Source organism: Bubalus bubalis, chromosome X (assembly GCF_019923935.1).
Source record: "Bubalus bubalis isolate 160015118507 breed Murrah chromosome X, NDDB_SH_1, whole genome shotgun sequence".
NCBI lineage: Eukaryota > Metazoa > Chordata > Mammalia > Artiodactyla > Bovidae > Bubalus > Bubalus bubalis.
The window spans coordinates 97,931,236-97,957,958 of NC_059181.1; the positions used below are offsets into that span (position 1 = coordinate 97,931,236).

Consider the following 26,723-nt stretch of genomic DNA (forward strand, 5'->3'; position numbering starts at 1 on the left):
TTTACTTCACATAAAATTTCACAAACAAACAGAAGGAGAGTGGGGAGGGGAGGAGAGATAGAAACTACCAGATGAAGCAGGCAGGATGGCTTCCAAAGTAACTGGTTCGAAAACTACACTATTCCTGGCTAACAAACAAAAGACAAAAGAGTGAAAGAATCATATGCAATATGCAAAGTAAAAAATACAGGAGGCCTTGTGTTGTGGTGGTGGTGGTACAGTCACTAAGTCGTGTCCGACTCTCATGACCCCATGGACTGTAGACCTCCAGGCTCCTCTGTACATGGGATTCTCCAGGCAAGAATACTGGAGTGGGTTGCCATTTCCTTCTCCAGGCCTTGTGTTGACCATGATATTATTTGACAGAAACCAGCCTGTTTTTTGTGCTTTTTTTTTTTTTTAAGAATTATCTTCATGCATCCTTAAAATCCACAGCCTTATCACTTTCATCCTCATGGTTCTCTTCTAGTAAGTCTGACCCACTACTGACCCACTACTTCACGGGAGTGAATCAAAGAATCTTAACTTTTGATTATCAGTGACACTAAAATGAATGGTCCCTGAACTCTCCCTTCTAAATTAGACATAAGCATAGTACAAATCTGGGCTTCCCTGGTAGCTCAGCTGGTAAAGAATCCACCTGCAGTGCAGGAGACCCTGGTTCAATTCCTGGGTTGGGAAGATCCCCTGGAGAAAGGATAGGGGCTACCCATTCCAGTATTCTTGGGCTTCCCTGATGGCTCAGATGGTAAAGAATCTGCCTGCAATGAGCGAGACCTGGGTTAGATCCCTGGGTTGGGAAGATCCCCTGGAGGAGGGCATGGCAACCCACTCTAGTATTCTTGCCTGGAGAATTCCATGGACAGAGGAGCCTGGTGGGCTATAGGCCATGGGGTCCCAAAGAGTCGGACGTGACTGAGCAGCTAAGCACATACACATAGTACAAATCTAGAGCTGCTCCAACCATCACCAGTGCAGAGAACCACTCAGTCGATCTATAGAGCTACTCTGAAGTTTATGGTCTTAGGCAGTATAGGCCAAATCTTGGTTAAAAACATGGATTTTTATAATCACACTGGTCTTGAATTCCAAATTCACCATTGCATAAATTCAGGCAAGTTACTGATCGACTTTGAACCTTTCCTCCACACCTACAAAATAACATTGTGAGGATCAAATGAGTTACTATTGATGGAGACAGGGATCTCTGCCATCCATCCCCAAGCACCCCTGCACATTGTTGCTGGGTTTGCCAAGACTGAAAGGCTGGACAACACTTCAGCAAAGCCATATCCTAAGGCTGTGTTTGTGGCAAGTGACTGTGATGATGAGGTAATAGTATCACTGCTCTCCAGACAAAGAGCAGGCTTGCTTCTGCTCACCATAAAAGTGAGAAGTCGGCCAAGCTCAGTGTTCCCCTCCTGTAGCGCCACTGACTGCCTGGGTAGGCATCCATCCTGGGCTACCTTGTGTGACTTAGGACCACAGTGAACCAGCCATGTCATGTTGACATTCTAACTACTGCTTTTGTAATCAATAAGAAACCATCTTTTGCCACTGATCCAGGAGTCTTGAGTCTTCCATAATCATCTAGGAAGCAGTAACAGGATAAAACTCCAAACTCTGCAATGAACTTGACAAATACATGCAAGGCACTTAGGGTAGCAACTGGCACATATGATCTTGTTGGTTATTGCAAATCCACTCTGGAAAGGCTCGAGTACTACACTCGGTCAGTGAACTAAGGCTAACACCCAAGGAGTATGACAACCCAGAGCAGAGCCAGCAGGGTTCTGCACACAATGCATGGTTAAACCAATGTTGACGTTACCTTCACTAAACTAGACTAACTCAGACTTCAGAAACAGGACAGTAAAACTAACCTATATTTTTGCCCGTTAGCATTCAGCCTTAAACAGTCATCTTTCATGACTGTCAACTTTTCTTCTAACTAGAACCCAGATATCATGTATTTATGTTAGGTCAGATTCATTACAGCTCTCAATAACTTTTGACTCCCAGAATGTCAGAGCTGAATGGAACCTTGGAGACTGTTTATTTCAACTTCCTTATTTGACAGAATAAGCTGACACCAAAAGGGAAACTAGATAAATGGCTTGCCCAGCGTTACATTTTAAGAAGTAGTTAGCTTACTCTCTATACAACTTCTTTAAATTGCCAGAAACTAACTCCTAAAAAAAATACAACTTAACAGGACCAGTTAGATATCTTATTAACAGCTTATTTCAATTCTGTATAGCATATAAAATACTCTTGTTGCTCAGTCACTAAGTTGTGTCTTATTCTTTGCAAACCTATGGACTATAGCATGCCAGGCTCCTTGGGGTTCTCCAGGCAAGATTACTGGAGTGGTTTGCCATTTCCTTCTCCAAAAGAATCTATATATTAAGTACTAGAACTAGGTGAGACACAGTCTCTGCAGAAGAAGTTTAAGTCTAGCAGCACAATATTTAAACAGTTATAAACTACAGGGACAGGGAGGCCTGGCGTGCTGCAGTCCAAGAGTCATGAAGAGTCGAACACAACTGGGCGTCTGAACAACAACAAAACTACATTAAGTGACAAGGAAGCAAGAAAGTGTTATATGTAATACTGAAAAGACTTTTTTTTCCCATATAGGCAGTGGATAGCCAGCTAAGATTTTTTCAAGCAGTAGTTATATAAATGTTGGATATGCAAGAGATAAAATGGAGCAAGTCCAGTAATGAAGTTTTTCTGACATGCCAGGGAAGAGACGAGGACATTAAATAAGACAATGGCAGTGGACCTGTTGGAATGGCATTTGAGAAATACAAGTGATATGACTTGGTGAAAACCTTGTACCTCTCCCACAAGAAAACTATAGTGCTAGGGACTAAAATGGAAAATGGTGATTAAACCCCAAGATCAGCCTCTGCTCCCCTTAATTCCACTCACATCTAAACCTTTCTTCTTAATCCAGGCTCAAAGCCAATCCACATTCCAGGAGCAGGCCTTGAGTGTAGCTGCTTTGCCACTGGGTAAGGTTTTCTGATCTGGGGTCCCTCAGACAGGACTGCCCCCTCTCCTGCTGCCTCTTTTTCATTCTTTTTTTCTTCTGCCTTACTCTTCTTGGCCTCTGGCTCAGTCCTGGGCTCTAAGATTCTATAAAATAAGATGTACCTTGAAAACATGAAGGGGTGATACTAAGGACAAAATGCGGCTTCTACTAGTTTACTGCAACATGATTGTTGACAGGTATAGATAGGAAATGCTTTTAAATAAACCTATCACACTCAGTAATTGATTTCATATTCAATGGCAACCCTTCTGCACATTACCTCTGTGGCCAAGTAGTAGCGTACACCATTAATAATATTCACAGAAACCAGTAAAAACGATAGTGATGACCTTCAGGGTTGGAAACAAGCAAGCGGTAACAGATTACTTAAAGGGAGGGGGTTGAAAGCACGGGTTTGTAATAGAACATTTTGATCCACAATTAGCTACAACAGAGCTGGTAGAAAGAGCATGGAAAATTGGGTCCAGGGCCCTACACAATTCCTAATTTAAAGTATATAAAGTAAATGCCTCAGTTCCATTTTACACAGAGATGTGGCCACTTAAAGTTTAGCATTTGGTCTCAGACCTACTCAGCTTATATAAAAATGGAGGATTTGGATCTCTCAGAAATTCACAAGACCATCTGAAAATGGTTTGATGAAGGAAGCACAAGATATACGGAGCAAGCTTGATAATTTAGACATTAGGAAACATGAGTTAGCCCTGCTTCAGTAAAACAAATATATGAAAAGCCAAACCACCAGCATGGATAAAATCCAGGCCATTTTTATTTTTCTGCATTGTAAAATTATTCTTCCCTTTAATAGCTTGTTTAAAGACCATTAGCTACTCAACCAAAGGGGAGGGGAAATGTAAGCTAAAGCACTGCCAATGAAAAACAAGCTGTGAGGTCAGCCCAAGAAAAGATTATTTCTACTCACAAATGTTTTATGTACACCCTGACTCTTCTGGAACACATTGATTTTGTAATGGGAGGTATTAGACCGCAGAGCATATTATTAGAGGAAATGCTTCTGCCATATTTATTTTAACCCATTTTAACTTTCTCTAAGTTACTGCCTTGTATCATGGGCAATGTAAGTGAAAATGAATTGGACTTATGACATAAACTTCAAAAAAAATGCAGTCTTACTCATATGATCTGTAACCACATGAAGCACTCTTGAGGCACAAGAATGTCAAGAAAATGACTGGGAGGAGGGCAGAAAGGGAGGAGGAGCCTTAGGTCAGAGAAAGTAATCAACATACTGAACCTGTAGCCAAGATTTCCAAGGATACAATCCTCTACATTTGAGGGCTGCAATCATATATAAGCAGGTTTCGAAAAACATTGCACATACATGGACACCTTATATTGTCTATTTCAGAATCAATGACAAATGGAAAAATACCTATTCTACATGAGACATTAAACTAAGTTCTGTGCCTTGCTGAATTTGCTATTTGGTGTGAGAATAAAATCCACCTGGTCTTAACTGCAGTAGCTAACCCGCATGGCACCTCTATGTGAACTAGAAATAGTAGTCCCCGGAAGTCACAGTCCTATGACTTGGCAAATGATTTGGTAAGTGATTTGACCTCTGTGGTCTCACACCCGTGAGCAGGGCTCAACCATACACAGCACCCCCCGTCTTGATTATACATGTAAGTTCAAAATGTCAGTGTGCAGTCTATACCAGGGCCTTGCTTTCTCCACAGAGAATCTTCCTAAGCACCTTCAGCCAACATAATATGCTATTAAGGCTTTGAGATTTTATCAGTGATGGATTTCAAAGCACACAACACACCACCTCCAGAGTTGTCTTTTCCTCAAGCAAAATAAAAGAAGAAAACCCGCCACCTGTCCAGCCCAAACAATTATCAATCATCATCTATTTTGAGGAAAATCAACCCAGCTGATTGGGTCAGCCTAGAAGGTGCAGGCTGGAGATTGGTTAGCAGTCTAAACCTACTTGAGTCGGCAAAGCTTGAGAAATTATATGCCTATCACTGCCCAGCACAATAACAGCACGAAATTGCTGTCTGGAACGTAGTGGTTACACAATTTCGTTAGTAAATCTGTGTGGAGTCTAGGCCTTCTGCCCAAGCTTATTTCTCATACTTACCCACTCCACCCATCCCCAGCTCCTCATTAGTGTAGCCTGGCTTTCAATTTTAACCCTACAAATGTCTAAATAAGGAAACTTAATAGTTCAGAGTTCTTTGCAAAGCTTTGCTCACCCAATTATCCACAGGCAGCAACCTAGAGTGTTTTTAAAAGGCTAAAAAACAAAGACAGACACAAAGTACCAAATCGGTCTTTGTATGGAAATTGAAACTAGAGCTAGTAACACGAACTTAGTCATATAGGGCACCTATCAGAGAGTTCTATGAACCCCTGATTGACAAAACAAGAAGCCGATCCTTTGCCCAACTATCTACGATATTCCCCTGGGAGGGAATTCTTGCACATAACCCCACTCCACAAACTGCAAAATGAAGAACATGTGATTACCCAATTGGTGAATGGAGCCAAAAGTCTTAATTCAGTCTCTTTTCTCAGCACATAATAGCTGTTCTAAGGCGCCTCTCCACATCTGTATGTATAGTCCACCTTTCCAGGTATCTCTACAGAATTGAAGACAGAAGTGAACTTAACTGGAGCTGATACATATGATAGATATGATAGTTTACGTGGAGCAACTTTGAAAGACATTTTGCCATTAATTTAAAGCTGCATTTGTATAAAGAGCTCAATGAGATGTACATTAATTAGGCACACATTAAGTTCAGTTCAGTCGCTCAGTCGTGGCCGACTCTTTGCGACCCCGTGAATTGCAGCACGCCAGACCTCCCTGTCCATCACCAACTCCGGAAGTTCACCCAAACTCATGTGCATCAAGTCGGTGATGCCATCAAGCCATCTCATCCTCTGTCGTCCCCTTGTCCTCCTGCCCCCAATCCCTCCCAGCATCAGAGTCTTTTCCAATGAGTCAACTCTTCGCATGAGGTGGCCAAAATATTGGAGTTTCGGCTTTAGCATCAGTCCTTCCAAAGAACACCCAGGACTGATCTCCTTCAGAATGGACTGGTTGGATCTCCTTGCAGTTCAAGGGACTCTCAAGAGTCTTCTCCAACACCACAGTTCAAAAGCATCAATTATTTTTTGAGGCAACTGGGGATATTGGATTATGAGTTGAGTGTCAGAAGATACTGAGATGATATCAATGAATATGTTAATTTTGAAAGATGTGACGGGGCATAGTGGTTACTTTTTTTTTTTAGTCAGTCATTATTAGAGATGCACACTGAACCACATAGGAGTAAAATGACACAATATCTGGGATTTGCATTAAAGTACTTCAGCAAGGAAAAAAATAAAGGATGGATGAAGCAAATGTTGAAAATCAAAACTACTATATGTAGTTAATGGATATAATACCCCATGGTGGTTCATTATACTATCCTCTCTAATTCTTAGTAGGTTGAGATTTCTCATACATTTTCTTAATAAAGCCTTATTAACTAGCCCATATTACAAATAAAGTGAAAACTCTATTTTAGTTCTTTTACTTTTTGCTGGGGAAAGACCAGCAAATTAAAGATAGATAAAAATTCCTCATAATTTTGAGCAGATATTTAACAAAGCATGTGGATATTTATCACAGAAGAACAAATAGATTTTTTAAGGATCGTACTCAACATCTTTTCTCCCCTGGATGAGCACCAGAATTGCTAGGTGATTGAATCAATAGCCTTTGAGAAATCACTCATTCCTAATGAAGTCTTGGATTCCTAACTAGGCCCGCCTGAATAGCCACCTGAGGAACTTCTCACTTGCACCTGGCACCACAACAGAGCCCTGACAGAGAGACTGGAGGCCAACTTGCAGTTCTGTATCTAGTAAGCAATGTAGCTGACTCTTGCTAAAGCAATACAGAAAGACCTTCCTTAAACCAAAGCCTGTGTAAATGGTGATTAGTAAGATTTTGCTTTCTACATTCTTTCGTGAGAAAGGCACCCATACCCTTTTTCCCAGGCCACTTCACAGAAAGCAAGCAAGGATTAGGATTCAGTTCAAGCCACAGCCCAAGTATATAATTTAGACTGAAACCGATTCAGCCTCATCAGGTAAGTTTTACATTAGGACAAATTGATTTATTTCTATTTCTATTACTTACATTGATAATAAATAGTTATGTGAAACTGCATCTCAACTTTCCTTTACATGCATCATTTTTTGAGCTGTCTTCCATTTGAGTGTCTTTTATAAGATGTCTACCTGGATCACAGTATATAACTGTATTTCAAATCACCTGGCCATCATGTTAATTTCTTCAGTCATGAGACAAAAGTATGAAACAGCCAAAATTTTGATGGAAGGAACTGGTCTCTTCTGCGTGGCAGACTGAAATATAGGACCAAGAGAAAGTTGGGTCTTCAATAATCATCCCTATGGTGCTACTGACACCCAGTGATACTTAGTCAAATGTGCTATTTCATGTAAATTAGCATAGATTATGTGTGCACTATTTTCAGAGCATCCTGTTATTTACAGTGTTGAGATCAGGTTGGAAAAGTATATGATTTTACTTCAATGACATGTTGCTACTGCCAGAGATCTTGGCATTCAGAGTGAAATCTAGGTGGATTAAAATGATAATTGTTCCAAAAAAGAATTAAAAAAAGAGATTTCATAATTTTTCACTTTCAAAGTTCCTGAAGCACAATGACTCAGTGCTGTATCTAACGTTGACAATAGAAATGAGAGCTTTTAAACTTATCTCTAGGTCAGACACCTTAACACATCAGTGATTCAGTTTTCTTATTTGTACAACAGCAGTAAGCTGCCTGACAAGACAGAATGTCATAGATATCTAGTGAAATTTTTTAACAGAAGTTTTAAATACCTCAAACTGATACATGGAAAGACAAGGATAGCCTGATTATTTTTTTTTAAAATTACAGTGAAAAAAAATTAAACTCACACCTTACATTTATTAAACAAAACAAATTATTTGTAGAACTACAGAACGTATAATCTTTCAAATGGGCAAACTGGAGAGAGAATAAGGAATCAACCAAAAAATAACCTTATTATAGTACTTTGTACAATCATGTTAGAACTATCAAACTGCAAGAAAGCCATTAAACTATCCAATCACAATGCATTTGATTTGGGTAATAAGGGGTTAACAATACTGCTGTATATTTGCACAGCAATATAAAATTTCCTATATGCTTTCTCATTCATTACTGTGTTTTATCTAAATCACCTTGTGAAGGAAATCAGATAAGCATTATCTCTGTCAGACATTAATCAAGGGCTCAAACCCTCTGGTATTAAACGGTTCATCAGAGATTACAAGCAACTAAAAGAATAAATACTGGAACCCAGGTCCTTTGGTCCTCTATTCAGTATTCTTTTGCTAATAATCCAATATCTCGTACTATTATCAATAAAATGTTACTTGGGTCATGAATAGTTTTTTTTTTTAATATTTATGGGAGTATAGTTGATTTACAATGTGCTAGTTTGTACAGCAAAGTGAATCAGTTATACATATACATATATCCACTCTTTTTCAGATTATTTTCCCATATAGATCACTACAGAGCAATTGATAATAAACATGTCAATTCCAATCTCCCAATTTATCCCTCCATTCCCTTAACCCCTGGATGACCATAAGTTTGTTTTCTATATCTGTGACTATTTCTGTTTTGTAAGTAAGTTCATTTGTATCATTTTTTTGTTGTTGGATACTGGTTCCCCACGTGGAAATTCAGGCTGTGACATCACAAGAACCCAATCAAACAAATAAGAAATCAAGCTAGAAGTTTCTCAACTTTCAAAATTATAGAAAGGACACAAACATGGACAAATAGGTTCATTTGATGGAGTATATATTCTAAGAGGGAAAAAACAGCACATTTCTTTTTCAAAAAGTCTCTTTTCAACAATTCATACTCTCAAAATGTCTGGCCTATAGGGAAAGAATTCCCAGCTAATAATAATGTGTTGAGTGCTTCTGCATTCCAGCACTGGTCTGCAAGATTTAAGAATAGGCATAAAGCAGGACCCTTGCCCAGAAGCATATTAAAATCTATTGGACATACAAGATCAGCATATAACATTCAGACTCACGACAGTTAGGAGTTCGGAATAAGGAAGGGCTTTCAGAAAGCTGATGGTTTAATGGAAGAATGAGAGCGTTATGAGACACCACCTGGACAGGTTAGATTTATAAAGAAAAACATGGCAGACATTTCCGATCTGGTGAAGATGTTCAGGGTGTGTAGGAGGAAGGAGAGGTGATGGAACAGCAGGAGGAAACAGAGATGCAGAGAAGTATGCTGAGTAAGTGGATGAATGGAGGCACTGCAGTTGGAATTCAGGTCTCCAACCCTAAACAATGAACTCGTATACCATTCTGCTCCTTCTAACTGGTCTTCCTGCCTCCATTCTGGCACCCCTGTCCAAGAAAGTCTCCACTATATTAAGTTTCTTTCTGACACACAATTCTGATCAGCTCAGTCTCCTCAAATCTCTTCAGTGACTTATTATGGCTTTCAGAAAGAAGTGGAAACTGGAACATGGCATACAAATACCCATCAAAACCTGGACTCAATCTCTTTTCTGACAGGTCCACCATATGTAACTTCTGTTTCAGCTACTAAAATCAATCCACAGCTCCTTTACTGGGCATGCTACCACATCTCTCTACCTTTGTATGCATTGTTCCCTTAAATGCCTTTCCCTCCCCTTCATCAATTAATGCCTTATTCTTCAAGCCTCAGTGCAAATACCACCTACTACGGTAAGTCTTTCCTTCCCACACTCAAGCATCCAATTTGAGTCAGACGCCTCTCCATGATGTTTCTATTATCACCCTCCTCTACATATTCCCATTGTTCCTTATCACACAGCTCTGTAATTGTTAGTTAACTTCCTGGTCTCCCTCACTAGACAATGGCATCTTTGTATCACCAACCTTCAGAATAATGCCTAGCACATAGTAAGTGCTCAGTAAGTCTTTGTGGCATACAGGAACCCACTATGCTCACCTTTATCAATTAAAATCAAAACATGTTTAAACCAATGAAAAACAAATAACCAAATACTCAGAAAGTTATATAAGAACCAGAATATTAACTTCTGTTACTTCAAGTTACTAATACGACTATACTATCTAAACAACCAAAGACTTTAGGAATACAGAAATACAAAGTCAAAATGCAAAAATGTCAAAGAATGCTACGCCACTCTACCCCACGGTATGTATGTAAGGGGTGCTGGTTCTACCTTTAACACTGTGCTTAGTCGCATCTGACTCTTTGTGACCCTTTGGATTATAGCCCTCCAGTTCCTGTGTTCATGGGATTTTCCAGGCAAGAATACTGTAATGGGTTGACATTTCCTTCTCCAGGGGATCTTCCTGACCTATGGATCGAACCCAGGTCTCCTGCATCTCCAGGCAGATTCTTTACCCGCTGAGCCATCAGGGAAGCCTGCCTCTTACACTAGTCTCTCTTAATGGTTAAATCACTGCCTGAAATATGTGTGATTCAGGATGTCTCCTTCATGACACTTCCAGAGCATTCTGAACTACTTGAGTTGACAAAATACATTCCATGTTTGACATCAAATTACTAATTAATTAAGATTCATGTTGTTTGATGACATGCTACAATCTGGGCCTAACCAGACGGTTTACATAAAATACAAAGCTCTACTACTAAGGCATTATTCAAATTGTGATGAGTCCAAAACAAGGTTGCCTTCATTAAAAAGACCCAAAATAAAAGGGTCATTATGAGGCTGTATATATGAAGAAAATGGAAGCAAGCTTTATTAGACTGATTTAACTAATCTCATGCAGAAGTCATTAAAAGTCCTGAAATGTTGCTCTGAAAACTTCTCACTAATACCCATCCAAAGGTTAAAGCATATAAATAAAAGTCATTCCTCTCTATAGAAAACGCGCCTTCCTTCTCCAGTTTCCCAGAACAATGAGAAACTAAATGAAAACAACTGAATCACAACCCTTATACTGTATGAATCCACTATACCATAGCTATGGAGTTAAATTTTCTACGCGGTAGAAACTTTCATTTTAGCTAATACTATATGGATGTTTGTAATTAACTGTTTACTGACAGATGAACTATCTTCAATATCAACCACTGATGTAGTCAGTGTTATTTCCCTTCTCCCTCGTCAATGACCTCCTCCTCTTTCCAGTTTCTTCAAGTGGAATCAACTCATAATTTCCTTTACTCTCTGGTAACCCAACAGTTTTCATTCTTCTACAGGAGACACTGATAGGAAACACATGCCTTTAAGGAACTGATGAAAACTAGGGGGCCCAGAAAAATAAGTGTATCTACATACACTCAATTTTTTCGTATGATTTCAGTTTAAGAATCCTTATCCCCCATAATCACCTACACAAATAATTTCTATTACTATACGGTGCTCTCTTACAACCTCCCACAACACCTTACACACACACACACACACACACGAACATAATTAAGGACTACTACAGTGATTAATAACATAATACTCAAAATAATAAAATTTAGGTAATGCTTTAACTCTACCAACAATATTTCAAGAATCCCAGATGAACTCCTCTCTAAAAGGCCTTAGAACATGTTGAGCACTTCAATAAGACAACTCAAAATAAGGAGTAAGGCATTTATTTTAAAAGTTTACCAAGTCTTATTATTTGGTCAACTTTCCTGCCTTAAAATGAACTGAAATGTCATCCTAAATACGTGTTTATGAAGTCTGACATATCTGCTTGTAAAATCATGTACGGCTCAAAAGTTACTTTGAGTACAAAAGAAAGTTCCCATTGATATCGACAAACTCTTGGACTCAAATACTTGTTCTAATGTATTAAGCTATGTTCAACACCGAATAGTGTTAGCTAGGACTGAAAGAGATACCATCTCATAACTATCTAGTTACCTTGTCAAAGCATAAAAGATGAAACAGGACAAATGACCAAAGGGAAGGGAAGAATAGAATCAAGGTGTTATTACTAACAGACACAGAAGTGCTTTTTATTGAACTCGTACATCCCAAAAGTGGAAGGCTCTTGCTGGATGTACCAAACTTTGTGGAAACTATCAGTTCACTTTTATTTTTGCTTAAACTTTTAATCACTGTTTAAGCCAGTTCTGTATTGGGTCCAAAGAAAGAAAGAAGAAACATGATCACTCTTTTACTGCAAAATGATAAATTTCAAAAATCACATCAGGATTTTTATACATTAAACTTGGTGATAGAAACAAAACTTTTCTAAGTTTTGTAATAGGAGCACCCATTAAACCTCTGGCAGGGCAGATAATTCACAAAGAGCTTGTGACTCAGTTTCTTCATTTGTAAATACTAGAGAGGAGAGTGGTAACAGGACACATCAAGTAACTGTTAGTTTCCTCAAGTTAAGGTGGAACTGATGAGACCTTAGACGGGTTGTTTTATAACACCCTGCTAGGTCCCTTTCCACATAATAGAAGGCTGTAAATTTCCTGTAACGATAACACTTCGATCACTATTTTCCAATCTGGACAGTCCATAACTGAAAGGCAAACAGGGGGCGAGAGAGAACCACAACAGGTATCAATACATACTAAATGGCCAGATGGCCTAAGAAAACTCTTTAGTTTTAAGGTCACTGCCTCCTTCCTTATAACCCAGTTGCTGGTTAAAACTGAAAACTAAATATACAACATGTGGCTTTTGCGCTCCAAACAAACAGAGAACTTTCGGACAGGAGGAGTATTTGCTGAATTTGAGCTGGAAAACCATGTCCCCTCTGCCATCCGAATTAGAAAGTTTATTGATAAACGTCTGCCTAATATTTGCCAGGGCTGACAAAAAAGTCTTTAGCCAATACACTGTATGAATTTGAGCAGTTCTGAAGTTTCACTATTATTATACCGTTCTTCTATAAGCTGAAGGCAAAAAAGAAAAAAAAAAAAAAAAAAGGAGGAACCTTTTTAACTGATGAGTTGAAGAAATCCCAGTATTTCCCAATCTGATACCAGGCCCCATAGATTTCATTCCTCTGCACATGAAGTCAGTGGCAGGAAATGGACTGCCTGCTCTCACTGGTTCAGACACTCTCAAGACGGGGAGATTTGTGCAGTCGGTCTACTGCTTTTGAGCGTTCTTAATCTACTAAGTGGAAGTCCTGGACGAATGGCGATCACACACATACGACAGTTGGTGGTATCTCCTCCAGCCTCCAACTCCCACGCTCCCCCCACTCTTAAAGAAATGTTTTTTGGGCGAGCACATGGAGAGGCAAGGTGTGGGGAAAAACACGTAGGCGCCTCTTCCTTAGATATCTGGTCAAGTAGAAAAGACTGGAGGCCTAAGTTGTGTGCTTTTTGTTGCGGTGGTGGTGGGATTTTTGTTTGGTTGGTTGGTTGTTTGGGTTGGTTTGTTTGTTGTTGTTTTTGTAAGTCTGTGAGTGGGCTCCCTAGTACTGGGGCTGAAAAAAAGAGAGGTTCCCCAGCTCGGACCCTAAGCGTTAAAGAGTCAAAACCCCAGCAATTGATATGGATGTGAGGGGAATGAAATCGCGCAAAAAAGGATAGCGCCCCCAAGTTAGACCAGCAACAGCCCCTACCCAGTACGCAGGATCTCCCCAAGTTGGGGTGGGGCCTTTCTCCTTCCCGCACCGCCTCCCGGCTGCCAAGAGGGAGAAAGGAGTTAACTGGAGAAGGGGGTGCTCTTCCGCCCCCACGCCGTCTCCGCGCCTCGGCGTGGCCGCTGCTTTAGCGGCTCCCCGAGTTGCACAGCGAGGTCGCGGTCACCCTTGGGAGGGGGCCCCGGGTCCCCCCGTGTTCAACGGCAGGAGGATCCCGGGGCTCTCGCTGTCCCTAAGGCCGGCGGGGGCTGCGGGAGCACTCACCAATTTAGGTTTGTTTTTCGTTTCCTCTTCGTTGGCGGCCCGGTTCCCCGCGCTCCGCTTGTTGCTTCGGCCCCCACCGGGTTCCTCGCCGCTGCCTCCCACGCTCGACGCCGCCGCCGCCCCGGGCTGCTCCATCTTTCTTCGGCCCTGTCACCTGTGCCCTGGAACCCCACTTCTCCTTCACTGAGGAAGCCCCTCGGGGCGGTCTCGCTGCCCCGCGTGGATTCGGCAGCGCCTCTTCCTGGAAGGGAAAGTGGGTCTGCCGATTTCACGTCCCCGGGACTCCCGGCTCCCAGGCACCCCAGACTCGACAAGCCGTTGCCACTACTCTGCGCTGGGGCAAGCCCTGCCCCCGAGCGGCTGTAATTACCACGGTCGCCGCCGCCCTCAGGGCGGTGTTTAGGGTGGAGGGAAAGTAGGTGCCTATCTCTTTAAGAGAGCCTCCGCACACGTGATTCATCAAAGTGCCCGCAGTCCGCCGCCCGGGCTCGGAAAGCTGCTTCCTACTCCCGCTGCCGGGCGGCCCGGCTACTGAGCATGCCCGGCGCGGCGACGGCTGCCAAATGAGAGGACTTGAAGCTGAGGTTAAGCACTGATTTCCCTTCCTAGGGGCCTAGCGTGAAATGGAAGGGAACTAGCCGAGAGAGAGGAGGTGTAGCCCATTTTAGAGACGGAAACACTGAGGCCTGGGAGGATTCACGTGTGAGTTATACCTGAGTCTCCGCTTCCACTCGTGTAGGCCAGAGCACCTTCCCCGGCTAGCCGAGGCCTTGCCGGGGGTGTGGTTGTGCTCCACTCCGTGGGAGGGGTTGATTGGCAAGACAGCTGGCACCCCGCAGGAGCACCGCCATGGGGAGCGCTGATTAATTGCCTAGACAGACTGTACGGGTCAAAGTGGAAGGAGTGGGTGTTTTCTGTTGCCATGATTGCGTTGAGACCAAAGAAACACAGTCGTTCCTTTATTCCCAGGATGTGGGGTGGGAGAAGCAGCAGACGCCCACTGCTTAATCCAGAGGGGGTGTAAGGCTCTTTAGGCAAAGCACCTATGGAGAGCTAACAGTTGGATTGAGTGCTATTTTCAGTGTTCCTAACTACTTTAGGTTTAGAGTTGTGGGGAGCGAGTAACAGCATGTGTGTCAAAGCTTTGTTAAAAACGTAAATCTCTAGACAAATGCTAGGTAACTGAGCAGCAGCAGCCATAGGGCACCGCGGGTATTCTTAATTTTTCACCCTAGAGTTGTCAGGAAGAGGCCCATGCCTCTTTAAAAACAATGTTCACACTGAGAACAATCACGGGACCTGGCAGAACTTGAATGAACCACCTTCATACAACCTAGAGAAGCTAGAAATGTAAATTTAGATCCCATGTGCCTATAAACATGCCCATGTGCCTGTTATTCATATATCTTCAGGCTCTGATCTTTTTGCCCTACTCCCCTTCAACCTAAACTCTGCTAATTTTTTATGAACACATTTATAGAGTGTGTTAGGATAAATTTGACCATGCTGTAGATGGGATGAGGCAATTAACTTGGAAAGTACAATAAAAACAATGTTAGACATCTGAAAGCACTCTTAATACTGGCTTTGCCATTGTCCTTAACTTGCTTTTTAATTATGCAGGTGGTAAACTACCCAAGGACAGCAGAGAAGAGGGGATACATGCTCCCAGACAGGGTGGGCAAGGAGCCCTAAGGTAGTAGAAGTTCCTGTTTGACTTAAAATTTGATGTGTATTCTGAATTTGACTCACTACACACACACGTGCACGCACACACATACACACTCCCTCATGCATGATTTAAATTATTTAAATGCCCCTCTCCTGAAAAATGATGTAGAAATGGATGCTGCAGTAAGATGTGACCTGGTTATCCACTACTTTCAGATAATTCCTGTTTGAGAGACATGGATATGAGCCACAGCTGAGGGTGCTCCGAGCTCAAATGTTGCTTCGTAATCTGCTCAGTAGATCTTCATTGAGCTTCTTAGAGCAGGGGTACCCAACCTCTGGGATCTAATGCCTGATGATCTGAGGTGGAGCTGAGGTAATAATAATAGAAATAAAGTGCATAATAAATGTCATGTGCTTGAATCATCCTGAAACATACACTGCCTCCAACCTGGTCTGTGGATAAATTGTCTTGCACAAAACCAGCCACTGGTGCCAAAAAGGCTGGAGACTGCTGCCTTCAAGTATACCAGGTGATATCCAGAGTGCTGTGTGTTAGGAGTATGAAGCTCACAGTTTCTGCCCTTTAGAACTGCCTAGTCTGCTTGGAGAGACTGATCATTAATGATTGTACTTCAACAGATGGAAACAGGGAAACCATGGAGCACACAAGAGTGCCAGAGGCTCTCGGACACCTTCCCAAAGAGTATTTTAACTGAGTCTTAAGGGTCAAATTAAAGTCACTAAGTATTTGGTGAAAGCTTGCTAAGTTTTGGATACCCTACTAGGCATTACGGTGGTGAACAAGATGGTGAACAATATGGATGTGGTTTGCTCTTATGGAACTTTCTGGCTATTGGGAACGATATTAAACAAACAAACAAAAAAAAGTATTGAGCACTTACAAGGTAAAAAAGAAGAGTGAAGAGCATCCCAGGCAAAGGAAATGACCATAGCATGTGCAGAGACTCTGTAGTTAAGAAATTGAAGGCAACGGATGGGGGTTGCTCTTGGTAAGAGAAGAAGCAGAACAGATAAGCAGCTTCCAGATCATGAAGGTCCCCACTTATAGATCTCATTGGTCTGGTTTTAAAACAGTGATTCTTGGTTGCTCAGTCGTGTCCAACTCTTTGTGACCCCATGGACTGTAGCTCGCCAGGCTCCTCTGTCTGTGGGATTTTCCAGGCAAGAAGACTGGAGTGGGTTGCCGTTTCGTCTTCCAGGGTAAAAGCGGTGAAGGCATTATAATACAAGTGACTCCTGTTTTTGGTGTGTGAATACTTGAAAAGGGATCGACATTATTTTGAGAGTCAGGATGGGTTGCACCATTCTCAGGCCAGGTGAAGCTACGTTTGAAACCAAAGAAGACATGCATGTAAAAGGTACATAATCTGCACCACAAAAAATGAGAAATATCTGTCCCTGAGATGACTTAACATTTGACCTTATTGTGATTATCTCAGCCCTGTCTTCATTCTGGATGTTTCTTTTCAACATTTTGCTCCAGTTCGTGTAAACAGTCATTACAAATAAACAAACCCTCTTCTTTCAAACATCAGGGTCTGTCTAGAAAGCTAGCACACATAAGGAGCCAGTGGTCCCCTGCAAGGATACTTTGTCCACTGATTATGAACCAGACACTTCACCAAGTTCAGTCCTAGGACTGCTCCCACTGTATCTACGTTTCTTTTATTTTTACCTTCCTGGGACACACAAATAGGCCGGTGGGTGAAAATACGTCTTTTCTCTGATGCTGCAGAAATAAGGAGGCTACTACCATCCGTTGGGACTTCAAAAGTGTGTGTTAGACCCCATGACCTTGTAGTGTCTCCTTCTAATCACATGAATTTTAGCACCCAGTTAACATTAAAAGCCAGCCCTGGGAGAAATGAAAGATAAAAGGCTGCTAGGTTCTATCCTTCTTCAAACTGATCTTAGAGTCATCCATTACCCCCAGAGGTTTCTGATGATCCTTATTAGTATCAATCTGGCTTTCTGTGTCTCCCTTCTGCTATGTGTTCTCATCTAAACAATCTGGACCATTAACAGAGAAATTAAAGCTGACATAGATTAGACAAAAGTAAGAAATTGAAGGCAAAAGGAGAAGAGGGCGGCAAAGGATGAGATGGTTTGGTAGCGTCTCCAACTCAAGAGACATGAGTTTGAGCACACTCTGGGACATAGTGAAGGACAGGGAAGCTGGGCATGCTGCAGTCCATGGAGTTGCAAAGAGTCAGACATGACTTAGAGATTGAACAACAATAAAAAATCACTCCCTCCAAGGTCATGGAAAAAATATTTATGAATTAAAGGTGGCCTGAGAATAAACAAGTACTTATTAAGCACATACTACATGGGCAACACCAAACTAGAGGTCACATGAATAAAAAAGGACCAGATGTTTTGCTCTCAAAGCACATGTGTCTTCCTGAGAAATCTCCTGTTGTGCAGAATTTCACACTAAACATAACAGAATTTCTGGGGAAAACCTGGTTAGGGAAGATCACTTAAACTCAATGCAACTTTATAGCCAGAGCACTAATGAAAACACTAGCCATCCTAATAAAAACACTCAGGAGGTTGAATCTCCACTGGCATCTACACCCTACACCCAGTGTCCCAGTCATCAGTGTTTTGTATCCTTCATGCTTCCTCTTTCCCTGATGTGAATCCTCAAGGGCATTTACTTTTAATAGATGCCATTTTCTTCAGAATTAAAAATCTAATTGAAGAGTACCCAACTTTGTAGAAGATCCCCTGGTGGAGGGCATGGCAGCCCACTCCAGTATTGTTGCCCAGAGAATCCCATGGATAGAGGAGCCTGTTGGACTACAGTCCATAGGGTCTCAAGGAGTCAGACAGAACTGAACTGACTGAGTATGCATGCACAGCTTTGTAGAGGGCTTCCCTGGTGGCTCAGACGGTACAGAATCTGCCTGCAGTGCAGGAGACCTGGGTTTGATCCCTGGGTCAGGAATGACAACCCACTCCAGTATTCTTGCCTGGAGAATTCCACGGACAGAGGAGACTCATGGGCTACAGTCCATGGCGTCGCAAAGAGTCAGACACGACTGAGCAACTAAACAACTTTGTAGAAACACATGATGAAAGGTCTTCACAGCTTCACCAACTAGTTAATGTAGTGGGCAACTTAGAGGTTGTTGAAACCACTAAACCAGTCACACAAAAGGGACAGTTTGGGGCAGAATTATTCTTTTATTTCTGAAAGCCTTCATATATCAAGAAGGCTTCTCTTTAATTGTGAGAAAGCTGGCTCCTGATCATGTTGAAACTTAAAGTGCTAAAACACTTTGCATGTGAACCAGCTGGCCTTCCACCTAATTTTAGTGACACCATTCTATTGACCAATCACTAATGTGCTATTTGTGATACACAAACCCTTGTAATAGAACAGACCGTAAAATATACGTTCTTTGCCATCGATAGGTATAAAATCTGCTTGAGAAAACAAACAAGTGAAATGTGTAGAACTGTAAGAGAAAAGTGGCTGCCTAATTCTGAGGTGAGAAAAAAAAAGAAAAAGTGAAAGTCACTCAGTTGTGTCCCATTCTTAGTGACCCTATTTTATGGACTGTAGCCCACCAGGCTCCTCTGTCCGTGGGATTTCCCAGGCAAAAACACGAGCGAGTAGCCATTCCCTTCTCCAGAGGATCTTCCCAACCCAGGGATTGAACCCAGGTCTCCTGCATTGCACAGACTCTTTACGGTCTGAGCCAGTGAGGTACTAACTGGAAATTCAGGATAACATGGTGAAGGGGTGAGATGAGTCAGACCTAGAATAGATGAAGACGTTTTCAAGGAGAACTTGAGCTGCCAAGGCCTGAAAAAAAAATGAGACTTGAATAGGCAAAGCAAAAAAAGGAAGTGAGGAAAAGACAACATATAGAATGGCCTGGAAACAATACTGGCCAATAATGTAACAGGACCAAAGGGGCTTGAGTAGAATGGTGAGAATACAGATTTTGAATAATAGTAGGAAACATGGTTCTCCCCATAGTGTTTGCCCAGCATGTAAACAGATTTGAATATCAGACATAATAGTAGTGACTGATAAGACTCTAGCGGAAATGTTACAAAATAAAAGAATATTTTAAGGAGCTAATCTGGCAATGGTATGCAGAATAACTAGACACTGATTTTCAAACTTATTTTTCTCTCAGTGCAAATTTTTTGTCCCCAAACAAAAACTTTACAGAAACTCAGTGTGTACAACAGATACGAATCTAGCTGACCTGTAGGAGTGGAGATTACAGTCCTCATGACCACTTGGCTTCTCTCATCCTCTGAGGCGACCCTCTGAGGCACCAGTGCTGAACTCTAGCTGAAACTAGATAAAGTCCTGGCTGGATAAAGTCATGAGGATCGGAACTAAAGTGGCCCCAGAGGAAATGAAGAAAAAGGAACGAATCCAAGAAATATTTAAAGGAACACACTGTTCCTCTCCACAGATTACAGACAGGATGCAGATGAAAAGAAAAAGGAAACAAGAATTACTAAAACACTGGCTCAAGGCAATAAAAACCCAGTAGCAAACAGGGAGATAATATCTCAGCAGGTACTTGTTGGCACACAGAGCCAGACCAAGGAGCCTGATACCCAGACACTAAAGAGACTCGTTAGGGCAGGACAAGAAAACTAACAAGGTTCCTATAGTCACCAACAGAAAGAGTCTGGGAAGGCTGGAAAAACAGGAAGATTGTGTAACAGTAGGCAAGAAGCAGGCAGACAGCTAAACTCTGGAAGTCCAACAATGGATGTCCTGGCTGGCAGGCAGAGAATAGAATCCACTCTGTAGGCAGAGGCTGAAGCAATCAGTACATAGCAGGAATCCAATCATGGGAATTGGGATTAAGAAACAAATGAGCAATTCCTTACGAAGTCTGGCAAAACAGTGCTAAACAAGGCAGTGTACCATGCCTAAAGGAACTGGCACATCAGATGAAGTCCAGGAAAAGAGGCAGAGACAGGCAAATACAAATGGCACACAAGACACCCAGTTACTTCAAGTAATCCATGAGCTCAGAGTAGGACCACAAATAATAGGTCCACAGGATGCTAAATGACCCAAGCTACTGAAATAATGGCTTCTTGAATTGTCTCTGACTAGGAGCAGGGTTGGTCCCAGCAGAAGAAAAGTGGACAACAAGAAAAGGCTTGGGAGCAGTAATGACCAATAATGGTCACTTACCTGGAGGTCAAAGTTAACGTGTTCTGTTGTGAGGATTTACAGGGTTTGGTGCAGCCACAGCCCCACAAAAAAGTAGTCCAAGAGACAATAGTGCCAATGTCTCCTTTTGGGGAAAATGTTGAGACTGGTAGAGATTTTGAGAATGTCCATATTCGTGTCTTCAGCAACCCTTTGAATTTTATCTGGAAAATATGTGTCTAACAAAGAACAGATTTCCTGTTCCACATTAACCAAAGACCCAGAGTGATCTTCCAAAGTGGCTTGACAGGTCATGTATGGTGACTGTCCAATCTATAAGTTACTAAGACATAGATGTAGTAATAAACTGAGAGAAAAACATGGTTTGCTTGCTAAAGTATGTGAATCAGTGAAGCACTCACTGGTGGTCATAGGGATGCTATTCATTTTTTAAGTTGAGGGTTTTTTTTTTTTAATCAGTGTAAACAGTTTCTTGAAGATGAGTAAGTTCAAGTATGAGACTACAATTATGCAATTAAAATTGATTATCTCTTTAATGTTGTGGTTTGTGTTTATTTTCTAACTTTTTAAAAATATAATTACTTGAAAATTAAGGAGTACCTGTTTGACATCTGTAAATAATAAAAACGTGTTCTCATATCTGGGCATCAGTAGTTAGGCAAGTCTTAGAAGTAGGTTTTTTTTTGTTTTATATATTGTCTCATATAAATTTTAACAGCTTTATTGACATATAGTTTGCATATCATACAATTCACCTTTTTAAATGTATAATTCAGTGGTTTTTAGTATAATCCCCAAAGTTGTACAACCGTCATCACAATCAATTTTAGAATCTTTTCATCGCACCAAAAATGATCCCTCCTTTAGCCGTCTCTCCTCCCCAGTTCCAAGCCACTCCCTGCACCCCCTCCCCTAGCCCCCGACCTGAGGCCACCACTAATTCACTTTATGTCTCTGTAGATTTGCCTATTCTGGACATTTTACATAAACAGTATCATACAACACAGGTTTGTATTGTATGATTGTATCATACAACACGGGTTTGTATTGTATGATTGTATCATACAACACATGTTTTGTATACAATACATGGAGTTTTGCAACTGGCTTCTTTCTCTGAGAATAATATTTTCAGTATTCAAGCATCCCACATCAGTTTTTATTTGTTCATTATTACCTTGTTTTTTCTTGGACACAAATGCAAATCAGTTGTTTAAGCCACCTCCCCTGTTATACACACAGTGACATATACCTACTTGAAATTGAAAAGAATTGATATCCTCACACAAACACCAACCTTGCCCCCCTTTCCTGGCAAAAGCAGGAGATGTGGAGGATTGATTTTCCTATACAGTGATATAATAGAATAATTTCTTTCTGAGCCAGGACCTGCTATTTTATGGAACGGACCACAAATGCTATATTTAATCACCTATACATTATGTACCAGAACAATTCTTAGAAGTTTATCTTAATGAATTAAACAGAGAAACCCAGAAACCAATTACATTAAATTATATTTTACCTAATACAGTAGCAGAGAATATATAGGTCTTTACTTTCAAGTCTTCCATTATAACATATTAGAAGCTAAAATGTATAGCAGAGTCATTTAGAAGGCCTTCTTTGAGATTTACACATGATTTTCCAGGAAAATTTTTAGGAAGGACTTTTGGTCACTGGATGATTTCTTGGAAACTAGATTCAAACATCTCTGTCTTGCAGCTACTTTTATCATATTTATTTTCTCAAGTAGCTCTGTATCATTTGGAGAAGGCAATGGCACCCCACTCCAGTACTCTTGCCTGGAAAATCCCATGGATGGAGGAGCCTGGTGGGCTGCAGTCCATGGGGTCGCTAAGAGTCAGACACGACTGAGCGACTTCACTTTCACTTTTCACTTTCATGCATTGGAGAAGGAAATGGCAACCCACTCCAGTGTTCTTGCCTGGAGAATCCCAGGGACGGGGGAGCCTGGTGGGCTTCCATCCATGGGGTCACACACAGTTAGATGCGACTGAAGTGACTTAGCAGCAGCAGCAGCCCTGTATCATTTACTTTCTGCTGCCTTCAAAACAGAAAGGCTAATTTGAGCTGCCATCTCTTCAATACTAGCAGCTTCACCTTACACCTTGACATTACACAAGGGCAGATCTGCCTCTAAACTCTATGAACCAATGCTGATTTGCATAAAAATTTCCATCCTTAAATTCCTCACCATGTTGTTGCTTTATACCATCAAAATCCCCAAAGTCCTGGCTTGGAGAGTGGCCAAATTCAAAGATACACAGGGTCAAGCTTGATCCCAAATCTACAAAAGAAATCTTCCATCACAGGCACAGCCCAATGATAATATATAACTCTTATTAGAAGACTGCTTTTTTTCCCTTTTATACTACTTTTGATTATTAAAACTATAAAATAATTAGATTTTATTTTAGCTAGCATATTAGAGCCTATACATATAATTTAAATTGAGATATTAATGCATATTGAGTAGTAACTATGTCTAGGGCATGGTGCTAAGGATAAATGACTGCTACACTATTCATCATCTCAATGGGCTTAAAATGTAGTCAAGGCAACTGGCAGGTATAGATGTAACTGCAAAAGAATGTTACAGAAGCCTATAGGAGTAAGAGAATGGGGAATATTTCATGGAAAAGCTGGACCTTTTAAGTATAAGTAGTATCCCACAACTTGAAACTTAAAAGGGTATTTGATGGAGAGGGAACAGCATGACCTACAGCATAGAGATAGAAAAATGTGGGCTGAATTTGGAAACTGACTATAGTCATCTAATGGGACTGGAGAGTAGGTTTTGTAATTGTATGGTGTGTGCTTAGTCGCTCAGTCGTATCCATTTCTTTGTGACCTCATGGACTGTAGCCCGCCAGGTTCCTCTGTCCATGGAATTTTCCAGGCAAGAATACTAGAGTGGGTTGCCATTCCCTTCTCCAGGGGACCTTCCCAACCCAGGGATATAACCCAGGTCTCCTGCATTGGAGGCAGATTCTTTACCATCTGAGCCACCAGGGAAGCCCTTGTAATTGTATAGTGGGAGATAAAGCTGAGAAAGCACAATGAGGCCAAGTTGGGAAAACTTGAAATGCCATCCTGAACCCTGAATTTATTCTTTAAGTCGTGAGAGATTTATGAAGAGGAAAAAACACATGATTAGCCCTATATTTTAGGGAAATGCTCTGGCATTGGTATGTAGGATGGTTTGTAAGATAAGAAACTAGAGGCAGGGAGATACATACATTAGGATGTCACTTTCAAAAGCCATTCTTTTATTGGGGAATAAGAATGTTAACTCAGCCTGAGTGCCAGCAAGAAGACATGACATCATGCAGTTATCCACAATAGTCCAGAGAAGGAGGAACTGCAAGGGTGAGCCAAGGTGAAATCTACTATGAATAACCAGGAGGCAAAAATCAATAAAGACAATGTAAAGGACTAAGGTCCCCATTAGACTTGACATGTAGACCCAAGAATTTGTAAGGTAGAGTCAGGATCATATTGAGAAGCTGTCTTAAAGAACAAAGGGGGGAAAAAAAAAAAAGAACAAAGGGGAATTGGTGGTAAATAGCCTGGAGGCATCCATAGCTTAACTTTATTGGTTGGTGGATATGAGATGCATGAATGTGCTGGACTGGTTCAAGGGACCAAGGACAGTTAGTTAGATATTTCGATGATATTCTCACGATAATTAGTCCATGAACTGAAACAGTAGAAAAGAGAACAGGAAAGATAGGAACAGATTTCACAGGTATTAGTCTCAGGATTTGATTACCTTATATAGGCAATTGGGGAATGGGAAGAGTAGAAGATAATTCTGACATTTCAGTACCGAATAACAGAGTGATAATATTGCAGGTTAGGAATCTAGGAGGAGAAACATATTTGGAAAATATCAATATAATGCTGAGTTATATATGAAGGAAGCCACATTTCAGGTGCCTGCAGATGGAAATGACATTAGACATTAGGTCTGGTGTTTCTGAGAAAGTTCAGAGACAGAGATGAAGATTTAGAGTCATTGCAGAGGAGCCTGGTGGGCTGTAGTCCATGGGGTCGCTAAGAGTCAGACATGACTGAGGGACTTCCCTTTCACTTTTCACTTTCATGCATTAGAGAAGGAAGTGGCAACCCACTCCAGTGTTCTTGCCTGGAGAATCCCAGGGATGGGGGAGCCTGGTGGGCTTCCATCTATGGGGTCGCACAGAGTCGGACACGACTGAAGCGACTTAGCAGCAGCAGCAGCAATGGCATCTGAGGAGAGCCTCATGCCGGGGAATAGTTGTAGCAGGTCAGTTCTGCCAGAACCTCTAGTTCTCAGTCTTTGGGCTAAGTCATAATACCCCAGAGCAGTTTCCATACCTAACTAGCTTAAAGCTCAACATTCAGAAAACGAAGATTATGGCATCTGTTCCCATCACTTCATGGGAAATAGATGGGGAAACAGTGGAAACAGTGTCACACTTTATTTTTTGGGGCTCCAAAATCACTGCAGATGGTGACTGCAGCCATGAAATTAAAAGACGCTTACTCCTTGGAAGGAAAGTTGTATCCAACCTAGATAGCATATTGAAAAGCAGAGACATTACTTTGCCAACAAAGGTCCATCTACTCAAGGCTATGGTTTTTCCAGTGGTCATGTATGGATGTGAGAGTTGGACTGTGAAGAAAGCTGAGCACAGAAGAATTGATGCTTTTCAACTGTGGTGTTAGAGAAGACTCTTGAGAGTCCCTTGGACTGCAAGGAGATCCAACCAGTCCATTCTGAAGGAGATCAGCCCTGGGATATTTTTGGAAGGAATGATGCTAAAGCTGAAACTCCAGTACTTTGGCCACCTCATGCGAAGAGTTGACTCATTGGAAAAGACTCTGATGCTGGAAGGGATTGGGGGCAGGAGGAGAAGGGGATGACAGAGGATGAGATGGCTGGATGGCATCACTGACTCGATGGACATGAGTCTGAGTGAACTCCAGGAGTTGTTGATGGACAGGGAGGCCTGGCATGCTGCGATTCATGGGGTCGCAAAGAGTCAGACACGATTGAGCGACTGAACTGAACTGAACTGAACCTAACTAGCAGGTGACGATGTGGGAGTAGGTGAGATGACCAGGGAAGAGACTATAGAGGGTTATGAGAACCAAAGAAAAAAGTTTATTGAAAGCTCATTTTTAAGTGTGGACAGGGAAAAGAAATCATCCAAGGCTATCACCTAAGAAAGTTTATTACTCATAGTAGATCCTTTGATTTTAGTACTGAGTGACAAGGAGAGTCATGATAGCAGGATGCTAGAATGCAGATTGGGAATCTGGGAAAAGAAACATTTTGGGTATTGGATGGCGGGATGTTAAAAAAATGTTCAGAAACACCCATTCAGGTACAATGGGATCCAGGAAAGTACAGTAACACAGAGGCCAGACATTAAAGAAATGGTAACCAGCAGAAAAGTAAAGAAGGATGAAGTCTTTCTATATTAAATATAGAAATCAGGAAACTGAGGAACAGATTTCTTCTTGGAAACAATACACACTTGGGAGACTATACACACATTAAAATAAAGCTCATGTAGCTCAGAACTCCACCTTTGAGATGGCTGTCAGAGACAGTTCATCAGCCAAATAAGAAAAAGTCTAGTTTCTTCAGGGAGTACTCATTCTTGACATACACATGCTGTTGGCTTCTTTCACTCTTTGATCCCTCTTTTCTCTATTCCCTCCTTTCTCTTCTTTTTTCACCATAGTTCACTATCCTCCCCATCCTCCAAGGTGTAGTAGTTCCAACCCTCACTGTGGTGTGAAAGTCTGTGCTGGTGTTGGCTTGTGACCAGACACAGGGTAGAGTGGCTGTAAAAGGTGGAGGCTAGGTCCAA

The 26,723-nt window shown here is 41.5% G+C and overlaps 1 protein-coding gene and 1 long non-coding RNA gene across 10 annotated transcripts in view; one reads left to right on the forward strand and one right to left on the reverse strand.

The window, feature by feature from the left end:
* DIAPH2 (diaphanous related formin 2) overlaps window positions 1–14,369 on the reverse strand; it is a 1,048,054-nt gene extending 1,033,685 nt beyond the window's left edge. For all 9 annotated transcript variants that reach the window (XM_025277003.3, XM_025277005.3, XM_025277006.3 and 6 more), the window contains exon 1: window positions 13,977–14,369. In XM_025277003.3, the coding sequence (XP_025132788.1) occupies window positions 13,977–14,111 (135 nt within the window). In that variant the 5' untranslated portion in view covers window positions 14,112–14,369. The remainder of the gene's footprint in view (window positions 1–13,976) is intronic.
* A 22-nt stretch (window positions 14,370–14,391) lies between these two features.
* On the forward strand, window positions 14,392–16,050 carry LOC112582314. The gene is made up of 3 exons (XR_003106829.2): window positions 14,392–14,678; window positions 15,600–15,672; window positions 15,864–16,050. It is a non-coding gene; the product is annotated as an uncharacterized LOC112582314 (long non-coding RNA).
* The last annotated feature ends 10,673 nt before the right edge of the window (window positions 16,051–26,723 follow it).